This window comes from Ovis aries, chromosome 3 (genome assembly GCF_016772045.2).
Source record: "Ovis aries strain OAR_USU_Benz2616 breed Rambouillet chromosome 3, ARS-UI_Ramb_v3.0, whole genome shotgun sequence".
Classification (NCBI taxonomy): domain Eukaryota; kingdom Metazoa; phylum Chordata; class Mammalia; order Artiodactyla; family Bovidae; genus Ovis; species Ovis aries.
In genome coordinates this window covers 3,244,690-3,254,738 of record NC_056056.1, presented here as the reverse complement: position 1 = coordinate 3,254,738, position 10,049 = coordinate 3,244,690, and the positions used below count along the sequence as shown (strand labels likewise).

At 64.9% G+C, this 10,049-nt stretch overlaps 1 protein-coding gene across 2 annotated transcripts; it reads right to left on the bottom strand.

The window, feature by feature from the left end:
* Positions 1–1,406: 1,406 nt before the first annotated feature.
* LHX3 (LIM homeobox 3) lies at positions 1,407–9,928 on the bottom strand. Of its 2 annotated transcripts, none has more exons than XM_027966195.3 (6): positions 9,363–9,928; positions 4,943–5,114; positions 4,149–4,351; positions 3,274–3,425; positions 2,991–3,162; positions 1,407–2,231 (listed from the first exon to the last, which is right to left on the bottom strand). In XM_027966195.3, exons 1-6 carry the CDS (start codon positions 9,448–9,450, stop codon positions 1,813–1,815), a joined length of 1,206 nt encoding a protein of 401 aa, XP_027821996.2. In that variant the 5' UTR covers positions 9,451–9,928; the 3' UTR covers positions 1,407–1,812. The 2 variants fall into 2 exon arrangements, with proteins under 2 accessions (XP_027821996.2, XP_027821995.2); XM_027966194.3 differs by lacking the exon at positions 9,363–9,928 and adding an exon at positions 7,290–7,447.
* Positions 9,929–10,049: the final 121 nt, after the last annotated feature.

Sequence of the window (10,049 nt, the reverse complement as noted above, 5' to 3'; positions counted from 1 at the left end):
GACTGAAGGGTGATGGGGACACTTCTCCCATTGATTCCCTGAATTTCCTCCCGAGGGCCTCCCCCATTCCTTGCCATTCTTCCTGGCAGCTGCCAGCAACATTCCTGGGGGGAGGGGAGGCCCTGCTCTGGGTTCAGGGCAACAGCACGTGCTGGTGAGGGAGCTGAGCCTACTGGGGTGGGCGGGACTTGGGGGGCGAGTGGCTTGACCAAAGCCCCTTGGGCTGCCTGGTGGTCGGGGAGGGTGGGGGACATCTGGGGAGCTCCCCTCCTCCTCGCCAGGTCACTTGCTCAGCTTCTCACAGCAAGTTAGCAGGTCGCTGGGACTGGAATCCGAGTTGCAGAGCCCCTGGTGACCGCGTTCCTGAATCTCCAGACTAGTTGACTCCTGCAGCCCCCTCCCCCTGCTGAAGCCTGCTCCAAGTGGTGAGCAGTTTTGCCTGGTCCTGTCACCTGGCCACCCCAGCGCCCACCTCTCCCAGGGACAGAGTGGGAAGGCCCAGCCCCTCCACCCATGGTTGGACCGTCTGTTCTCCTAAGTCTCCGTCCAGTGCTCAGAAGCCTGGCGGATCTCAGGACAAAGGGGCCCCCTATCCACACCAGGTGTTGTCCCTGGCAAGAAGCCAACAGCTACCCCAACGGGGCTTCCAGCTTTCAGAGATCCATCCTCATCCCCAACGCCCTCTCCTCCCCCAACCCTGAGCCTCACTGAACATACAGGCCTTCCAACGACTGTAACTGACGAATTTATTGAAGTCTGGGAGAGACCCGATGGTCAGGGAATAAATAAAAGACAGGGGAACGTCACAGCAACAACAGGTAGCTGGGGATGCAGGCTTGAGGAATAACTTGAATCCACACACGGCCAGCGTCTATGTCCGTGGTGGCCAGCGGCAGAAGCATCTGACGGGGGCAGCTGGGAGGAGCCCCCGCCCCACCCTTCCTTTGCCTGTGGGGCGTCCAATCCATGGGCAGTCGGAGCCCACAGGGAGAACGGGAGCTGGGGGATGTTTGGCAATGGAAATAGGTGGGCTGGGCTTGGCCTGAGCTCTGAGGGCAGCTGTGACAGGTCAGGGGGAGGGGGTGCAGGGATGAAAACCTAGTCTGGACTGGAGGAAGCTCCTTAAGGGTTCCAAGAGTCCGCCTCCACCCCCAGGGTAGTGGGGTCCAGAAGCATCGAAAGATCTAGACCCAATGGCCCCAGGGGAGGGGTGGGGAGGGTCCCGGGGAAGACAGGAATTGGTGGCAGGGAGGCCCCTAGAGGAAACAGGAAGTTTGCAGGTGTGGCCTCCCCGAAGCCGCCTCCTGCCTGGACAGACAGCCTGATCTCTGACTTAAAGAGAGGGTTGGCGGGGGTGGGGGTGGGGGGCTAGAGAATTCAGATATATAGAACCTGGGAAACGAAAGCACAATTAGTATTATTTTTAATTTTAGAAATTAAAGCATCTTCCAGCCTGAGGGCTGTGCTGGTCTGGGCAGAGGCCCCTGAGGGGAGCAAAGGCCTGGCCCCCCCAGGGTGACATTTCCTGTGGGGAAACAGCGGCAAGCAGTCAGTTAATTGGTCGATAAAGGGAAAAATCTGCTTACAAAACAAGGCTTGCCGAGAGGCCCCCAGTTTGAGCAGCAGCAGCCTCTCAGAACCGTACTGGGAGAGTCCCTCTGCCTGGGTGGGAGGGGCACTCCCAGAAATGAGCCCTCCGGAGTCTGCGTCCTGTTCCCCGCGGCACTGTGTCCTGCAGAAATCCGTGCTTCAGGCAGGAGAGCTGCTACCAAGACTCCTCACGCCCGAGGCTCGAGGGCACGGGGACTCAAGTCAGAATTGAGCGTGGTCCACCTCGTCCAACCAGGAGGCAGGGCTGGCAGGGAAGTCGGGGTAGCCCCCGCTGCTCCCAGTGGAAAGGTCGGAGCTGGGTCCGTTCCCTGCCAGCACTCTCATGGGTGGGGGCCCACCTGGGGCTCCCGTGGGCACGAGCCCCAAGCCGGCATCAGGATACACCAAGCTGGAGAGGAGGGGCTGGGGGCCAGAGAGGCTCTGCAGGGCGGCAGGCGAGGGGGGGACGCCGTAGGGGCTGCCGGGGCGCAGCTCTCTGTACTGCTCTGGGCCGGCCAGGCCTCCATGCTCCAGCGGGAAACTGCCCGGGGCCCCCGAGGGCCGGCCCAAGGCCGGGGCAGGCTCTCCCAGGCTGCCGTAGAGGCCACTGGTGGGGCCCATGTCGGCCATGGCTGGCTCGTCTGCAGTGGAAGCAGAGGGCGATGCTTAGTACCCACCTGCTGCCACCTCTGGTCCCCCTCAGTGCCCCCTTAAGGCGCGGTGTGCCACACCAGGACGGGTCAGCCCACATCTCTCACCCTTTCACCCCTGAGTTTGTTCAGCTCCATCCCACCTGATTCCTATGGAACTGTGTGCTGGGATCAGGGCCAAGAACCGTCCAGTCGGCACCCAGAGATCCAGTATGATCCCAAGGCTGCCCAATTTTGTAGACAAGTTAATTGAGGCTCAGAGAGGCTAGGTGAGTAGCCTAAGGTCACAATGCCGCCAAACAATCTCCTAAACAAACCCTCTGAGGATGGACATTAAGAGCTGGCTAGGGGCGGGGTGGGGGGGGGGGGAAACTCCTTGCTTTGGTAAAAGGAGATAATTGGGTTCCAGAGTTGAGGGTGGACCCTCCTCCAACTCTAAGCAGTTAGGACCTTTCATCACCCAAGACTGTGATGCTGCCTTCCTAAAAAATCACTGTTAAGTACCAAGTGCCCTGGGTGGGGGCGGGGGGTGGGGGGATGGTCAGACTCTCCCTCCAGGACAAAGCCTGCCAAGGGACACGTGCAGGCCACAGGGTTTCGGTCCCCCTCCAGAAGAAGGGCAATGGTCCTGAGCGGCCAAACCACAGGGCTTGGGGATGGGCGCCAGGGTCTATAGAGACGGGACGGGGACATTGATTCCCAGGCTCCAGCAGTCAATCAGCCCAACGCTCTTCCCGACTCCGCCTGTACCGGTGAAGGAGACCTCCGCGTCGCTGTCCTGCCCCTCCTCCTGGACGCTGTCCTTGTCAGACTTAGAGCCGCCTCGGGCGCGCTTCATGTTTCGGAAATACTGGCCCCAGCGCTGCCGGCCCGCGTCCTTCTTGAGCCTCTTTTCCTTGGCCCGGCGATTCTGGAACCACACCTGGGGGCGGGGAGCGCGATAGGGGCCGATGAGTGGCCGCCGCTCTGGGACCCGGGATGGCCCTTGTTTGCCAGTGGCTCGCAGGGCGCGCGGGGGCGCCGGGGCGCTGACCTGCACGACGCGCATGTCTAGGCCGGTCTCGGAGGAGAGCTGCTCCCGCACGTGGCGCGCGGGCTTCGGCGAGGTGTTGTAGGCGCTCTTCAGAGTCTCCAGCTGCTTGGCTGTGATAGTCGTGCGCGGCCTCTTGGCCGTGGCCTCGGCCTCTGCACCGCGGGGGAGGCGTGAGGCTGGGCCTGCTCGGCGCTCCCACCTCCCTCGGGGCGCGCGCACGTCGGGGCCAGAGGTGCCGCCGCCGCCGCTGCGACCGTCCGCCTCGCCGCCTCAGCGGGGACGCCAGAGGGTTTTGCGGGACGCGGGTGCCCGGAGCGATGGAGGAAACGCTCTAGGCGGTGCCACGGCCCAGCCAGGGGCGACCCCGAGGCGGCCTTCTTTAGGGACCCAGCCGCCCTGGATCCCGGCGCAGGCGCCTCCAGCCTCGGCCCCCCACAGACAAGCGCTGCCCCCCCAACCCTCCCTCGCTCCTCTTTGTTCTAAGGGTGTGGGTAGGGTCGGATCTTCACGGTCAAGGATTTAGGGCGATCATTCAGACCCGCAGAGCTAATCCACGTAATTCAGGCCAATCTCCCTACTCCCAGTAGGGAGGCAGCTGCTAAGACCCCAGACCCGGCTTTCCCAGACTGGGTCTGCTAACTGTCCCCTCCATCTCGGGCTCCCGGACCTGGAGGCAGGGGCGCCGCCAACACCCCCGCCCAGAGAGAAGACGCTTAAGTTCTCGCCGCTTAGTGAGCGCTTCGCCGGGGACGCTGGAGGGAAGGATCCCTCCACACCCGACCCGGACGGGCCTTAGCCCCGCTTTGCAGGGGAGGAAAGGGGAGGGTGGGCCGTGCTCAGGCCGAGCCCCGTGACCGTCACCCTCTCCCACTGACCTCGCTGCTTGGCTGTCTCGTAGTCTGCCTTGCACACGAGCCGGCTGTCCTCCATGAGATAGAACTCGTCGCCCGTGGCCAGCTGCCGCTTGCACACGACGCAGGCGAAGCAGTGCAGGTGGTACACGAAGTCCTGGGCGCGGCGCACCACCTGCGTGGGCGGGATGCCCAGCTGGCACGCAGCGCACTTGGTCCCGAAGCGCCTGCGGGACGCACAGGGCGCGGCTCAGAGCGGCCGCCGCTCCTTCGCCCGGAGCGGGTCGGAGAACCGCGAAGGCGGTGCGGGGCAGGGCGGTTCCTGGAGGACGGCTTCCCCGGCCCTGCCCCTGGTCACAGAGACTACCCGCAGGGACTACCGAGAAGGGGATCCGGATGCTCTGGGGCACACAGCTGTCCTCTGTGCCCGGATGGGGGAGGTGAATTCGGAAGGGCAGGGCCCTGGCCACCGGGCCGACCTGCAAACCCATGAGTCCTCTGCCGGGTAGGAGCCCCATCCCCACCATTAAGCACGAATACAAGGCCAACACAAAGAGGGAGCACGTCCAATAGAGGTTTACGAACTTGGGATTATCATTTTAACGACTGCTTCAACGATTCACAAAATTAATTACTTTAAAAGATTGTTAGTGGGCCAGCCCAGCCGCCAACAGAGAGGCCCTGGGGTGCCCTGTTTGGGGAACAGGAGGGGTGTGGAGACGGGGGGTGGTTTCAGGGCTCCAGGCTTGGTTACGCAAAGGCCCCGGGGGTCCCCCTGGGTGCGCCACCCCTCCCTCCCAGGCAGCTGGCGGGCTCACTTGAAGAAGTCGTCCTTGCAGTACACACTCTCCCCACGGCTGAAGCAGCGCTCGGCCAGCGGCGCGTGGCAGTCACTGCACTTGAGGCACTTGCTGTGCCAGTGGCGGTCCAGAGCCTTGAGGATGAAGCGGTCCAGGATGTGCTGGTCGCAGCCGGCACACAGCGGGATCTCTGCAGGCGGGGAGGAGCCACCGCGCTCAGGGCCGCCGCACAGAGTCGAGGCCTCCCCATCGCACCCAGCTCCCAGGACCGGGCTGCCAGGAGGCCCCCTTCCCGGCACACCCTCGTCCCTGGCTGGCTTGGGTGGCCACCCAGCTCCCTGAGTTCAGGGAAAGTGTGGCTCGGAAGTCCGTGCCTGGCCCACAGCGGAAATCCAGGACAACTGAAGCTAGGCTTAGAAACATGCCCGGGGCAGATACCCTCAACTGCAAAACGTTTCCAGTGCACGAAGGACGAACTTTGAGCTCAAATGAAACCCTCGCCCCCGGGGGCTGTCTCAGAGGCTGGGCTGGAAACCAGGTCCTTACCATCACCAGAGGCCCGGCACACATGGGCCATGGGGCATCCACCACCCAATGGCCCTCTTTCCTCGCACAGTCAGGGGCCATGGTAGCCCGAGACTTGTGGCAGGTGTGGCTGCCCAGCCCCGTGGCCCTGTCCCCAGGCTACCAAAATGAATACTGATGCCCTGCCTGTCTTTGGGTGGCCCTGGGGAGTACTTGTGCATAGACTGGATGTATGGACGCTCTGTCCTCTTGCTCAAACATGGATGCCTGAGCACACACAGTAGGTATTTTGCCTTCCCCATAGAGACACTCGGGTTCTGCTCCCCTGGGACTGCAGGCCTCGGGGGGAACCAGGCTGGGAAAATGCAGGGCCTGCCTTTGAGAGCCACAGGTCCATGGGGGTGCTTTGCAGGGTGTTCAGGGCGTGAGGACAACCTGTTAATTTAGAAAAGGTCTCCCGAGGGCAGAGAGCCTTGAGCAGGAGCTGGAACCTACTCAAATATATCACCACCTCAGCACACTCACCTCGCTGACAGTGGACCCCCTCCAGCCCCAGGCCGGCCTGGCAGCCGGCGAAAGGGCCAGCGAGGGACCTTCCTTTGCTCCATGCTGAGAGAAACGGAATCAACCTCCCTCCTACAGCCCTGGGCACCACGAAGGACCGGGTCCCGCGTCGGGCAAAACCGCGGCCCTGGGTGCGGAGCCTGAGGATCTGCTGCCTGCCCTGGCCCTCCAACCCTGGTAGGCAATGGCAGGGCGGCGGGCGAGGACACCCGCCTTAGAGCTGGTCGCTGCACAGGCCCGCGCGGCGCGGATTCAGCACCGCGGCCCGGACAGCTCCTGGAGCGCGCTACCCGCGGAGCCCCGCGTCGAGCAAAATCCTCTCCCGCCGCGCCCCTCGCGCTCTCGCGAAGCCCTGGCGACCCGGGCCTTACGCTGCATGGCGACTCCAGCCTTGACGGGGTCTCCTACCCTCGGCGCTGGCGGGCCCAGCACAGCCTTGCGCTTGCCTGCCGGCCCGATCCCCTCCGGCTCTCTTGAGACGTTTCACGCAGAGCCCGCGCCCCTCCCTTCCTGTCTCTCCGCCCTCCCACCCCTTCCTCCCAGCTCCCGTGGCCACCCCTCCCAGGAACCGTCGGAAAATAAATAAATAAAGAAGTAGGAGACGGAGGAGACCCCCAAAGCCTGGATGTAACCCCTTTCCCACCTGCTCCCACCCCGCCACTGCCCACCCTTCCAGGGCCAGCTCCATCCCATCCTGTGGGTCCCGCCTGCTTGGAAGCTCGTGGAGGACCATCCCAGTTCACGGGGAAGCCAAGGCGCTGGGGGTTTTCCTGCAAGAGGACCAGCCCTGCCAATGGAGCAGGTGCATGTGAGCGCAGACACCAGGACCCTAGCTAAGGGAGTTCAGCCACCGGGGTCCAGCTCCATGCTGGCCCTTGTGTCTGACTTCGCCCGGAAAGTGTGGCGCGTCTGGGTGCAGGCAGCCTTCACGGAGATTCTCCTACCCCATCGACACTGGGACACACGTTTGCTCTCTGCACACTCTCCCTAAAGGAAGAGTATTTTCCAAACCAGTCCTGGGACCCAGAGGGCCCCCAGCCTGGGCGGCACCAGCGCCGCGACGAAACGCCCGACGACACAGCTCCAGGGGCCCAGAGGCGAGCCCGCTGCTGGGATGCTCAGGTAGGGACGCGCCGTGCTGGGGCCCTCGCACCCATTCCCTCCCACGCACCCTGGCTCCCGCCGCCTCCGTGGCCGGGCTGGGAAGGGAGCGAGGGCCGCTGAGTCTCCACGAGGTCCGCCCTCCCGGGCGCAGCCGCTCGGCCGGGGCACCCACCTCGGCGCAGGTCTTCTCTCCGCGCCAGCAGCGCCAGCAGCAGGTCGCCGCCCGCCGACTCCCGGCCCGGGACCAGCTCCCCTCGCGCTTCCATGGGTCCCGCCGCCCGCCGCAGAGCCTCTCCGGTCCTGAACTTTCCGGGGGCTCGGCGAGACTACGGCCTCAATGGCCCGGGGCCGGCGTCTGCACGACTCCCGGCGCTGCTGGGCGCTGCGCCCGCGGGCCGCCCAGGGGCCCGGAGCCTCGGGCCGCGCGGAGGCGGAGCGGCGGGGGGGCGGGGCCGCGGGGCGGGGCGGGGCCGGGGTCGCGGAGACGCGCCGCTGGCGTCCGCGGACTCTGCGCGCCTTTGCCGGGAGAACTGCGGTGCGGGGAAACCGCCCCGAGTGCCGGGCCCAGGGATTAGGACGGGCAGGGGAGGAGCCGTGTCAGCGCTGCCCGAGAGCGCTTGACCAGGCCCCGAAGCTTCCTGCCCCGGCGCCGGCTCAGGGCTGAGGCCTGGGTTCCGGCGCGAAAGCCGGAGGGTAGCCTGCCGGTCAGGGAGGGAGCTGGATCCTACCGCCGCTGAGGCTCGGGGCCGAGAGGTTCCGAGCTGGGAGGCTTGGTCACAGTGCCTGGTGGCACGTGCGAGACCCAAGACCCAGAGAGGGTGAGTGTGGCGCCCACTGGCTCACAGGGAAGCCGCCAGGAGCGGACCCGACCTCAGACCTTCCTGCTCTGAGCAGCTTCTGGGACCCATCCTGGGCACTGCAGCCCAGGAGTGGGAGCGGGGAAGCAAGGGGAGTCTTCGGAGGGAACCCAGTGTCCTCGGCTCGACTCCACGATGCAGCCAAGACTCCAGGTCAGGAGGGACGGAGCTGGGAATGCCGGGATCCACTCTTTTCCTTCCACACCCTCTAGCACGGGAGGAAGCCCTGGCTCCCGTTTCCCCATATTCTGCCCTCCTCCCCCAGTCCAAATAGGTGAGCTTGCAGGAACCCACCACCCTAGCACGTAAAGACACACCTACCCCGGAGGGTGCCCATCACAGTCCAGGCCAACCCCCTGCGTCACCCACAGTCAGCCCACAGCACTGTGGGTCCTGGCAGTTCAGAGCATGGCAGGAGCAGGGGGGCCTCCAGAAAGTGCTGGGGGACTAGGGGTTGGTACCATCCTCCAGGAGGTTCCACCTGGGAGCCCTCAGTGATGCCCCATAGTCACCCTGCCTCTGCTTGGCCTCCGGTGGCCTGGTCTGTACACTTAACTTGCAGGCCAGTGTGGAAGGACCTGGGTAGGAGAAACACAGTCCCCTCTGAGCTCTGAGCAGACCCCACATCTCAGTTTGAGCAAAAGCCCCATGCAGGCAAAGTTAAGGGGCCCCTTCACTTTGTGCTCCGTTTGTTCCCCAGGACAAGACAAGGGCGTCCAGGCCAGGGAGCTGAGCGGGTGTTGGGTGCATAGGGGTGTCGGCCGTTGAGTGTCAGCTGCTGTGGAAGCCTGCCTGAGAGGGGCCATGTGTGGTCTGACTGGGGAAGGGGCGGGCGGGCCTATGCACTGGGCATCTGGCCGACTGGCCAACAATGCCTCCATTATTTCCCAACGTCCTTGTGACCGAATGGCCCTTGGGGAGTGCAGTTCGGGCAGGAGACCCGACCCAGGGCTCTCGGCACTGTGCAGTTGGGCTGGCTAGGAGGGGCAGGACTGGGCTGTGTGGGAGCTGAGAAGCGTGGGGTCTCCGGATTTTCTTGGCAGCCCTTTCTCTGCCCCATCACCTCACCACCAGACATGCCTGCGAGGTCCCTTCTGTCCTCCAGGCGCTCTGTGAAAAGCTGCGGGCCCTTCAGCGTGGGTCCAGGCTTCCCAGGCCATCACAGGGGGGCTCCAGGCCTTCCACTCACTCAGGGGTCTGCCAGCTTCGCCCAGGTTCCCATCTCAGGACCCACCAGAGGCCTCCCCAGACTCTTTCCGCCCTGCCCTTAGTGTGCTGCACGCCTTCCTTGCCTCGCCCCTCTGCTCGCCTCTGCCCATCCGTGCTGCTTCCCGTCTGGGTCTTCCTGCCCAGTCTGGAGACTGCAGGAGGCCATGCTGGGCTCTTACCCCTGGTCCGGCCGAAGGTGCAGAGGCCGGTGGTTGCGGGGGCCGGGGGCCGATCTTGGTCGCCCTCGAGATCCGTTTCCAGGAGCATCGAGGCCTCGGGGCCAGACCGGACCCATGCGGCCCGGGCAGCGCTCTTTCCTCTTCCTCTGCGAGCCCCGGGAAGGCTGGGCCCTCCCCGTGTCCCGTTGCGCGGAGCTTGGTCAGACAAGTAAGCCGCTGGGCCGGGCGCTGTCCGCGGTGCTGAAGGAGGCGCGGCCGCCCACCTCCCCCGACTGCGCCTGCCGCCCTCGGCTTCTCCTGTCCGCTCTCCCCCACATCCCGTCGCCTGCTGCCCCACCTTCCCAGGTCCCCGGGCCCTCCGCCCGCCCCACCCCCCGCCCGTCCCTGGGAAGCAGCCTTGGGCAGCTCCGCCCTGAGCTCCAGTCCTGCCCTGAGGCCGAGGATTCGCCCCAAGCGGGTGCTCCACCTTAAAGTTCCTGCTCTTTCCCGCTTGCGGCCTCCGGGAAGCATCGTCCAGGCCGCCGGCCCTCAGAGCTCCATCGGCAACCAGTCCAGGCTCCTGCTGAGGCTCTGGTCCCAGGTACTGCCCTGTTCAACGGTTGCTTCTGGCCTGAGGAACTTTCTGCACTCACGACCTCCCCAGCATGCAATGCCCCTAGGTCTCAGGCTGCAGCCACCTCCCACCCC

What these genes read in the sequence shown, in the direction of transcription:
- LHX3 (XM_027966194.3), bottom strand. Translation starts at nt 7,383, where the DNA reads ATGGAAGCGCGAGGGGAGCTGGTCCCGGGCCGGGAGTCGGCGGGCGGC. An exon ending in TGCAAGGACGACTTCTTCAA is followed by an intron (nt 4,352 to 4,942) that starts GTGAGCCCGCCA and finishes TGCGTCCCGCAG; the next exon opens with GCGCTTCGGGACCAAGTGCG. An exon ending in CGAGACAGCCAAGCAGCGAG is followed by an intron (nt 3,426 to 4,148) that starts GTCAGTGGGAGA and finishes CCCGCGGTGCAG; the next exon opens with AGGCCGAGGCCACGGCCAAG.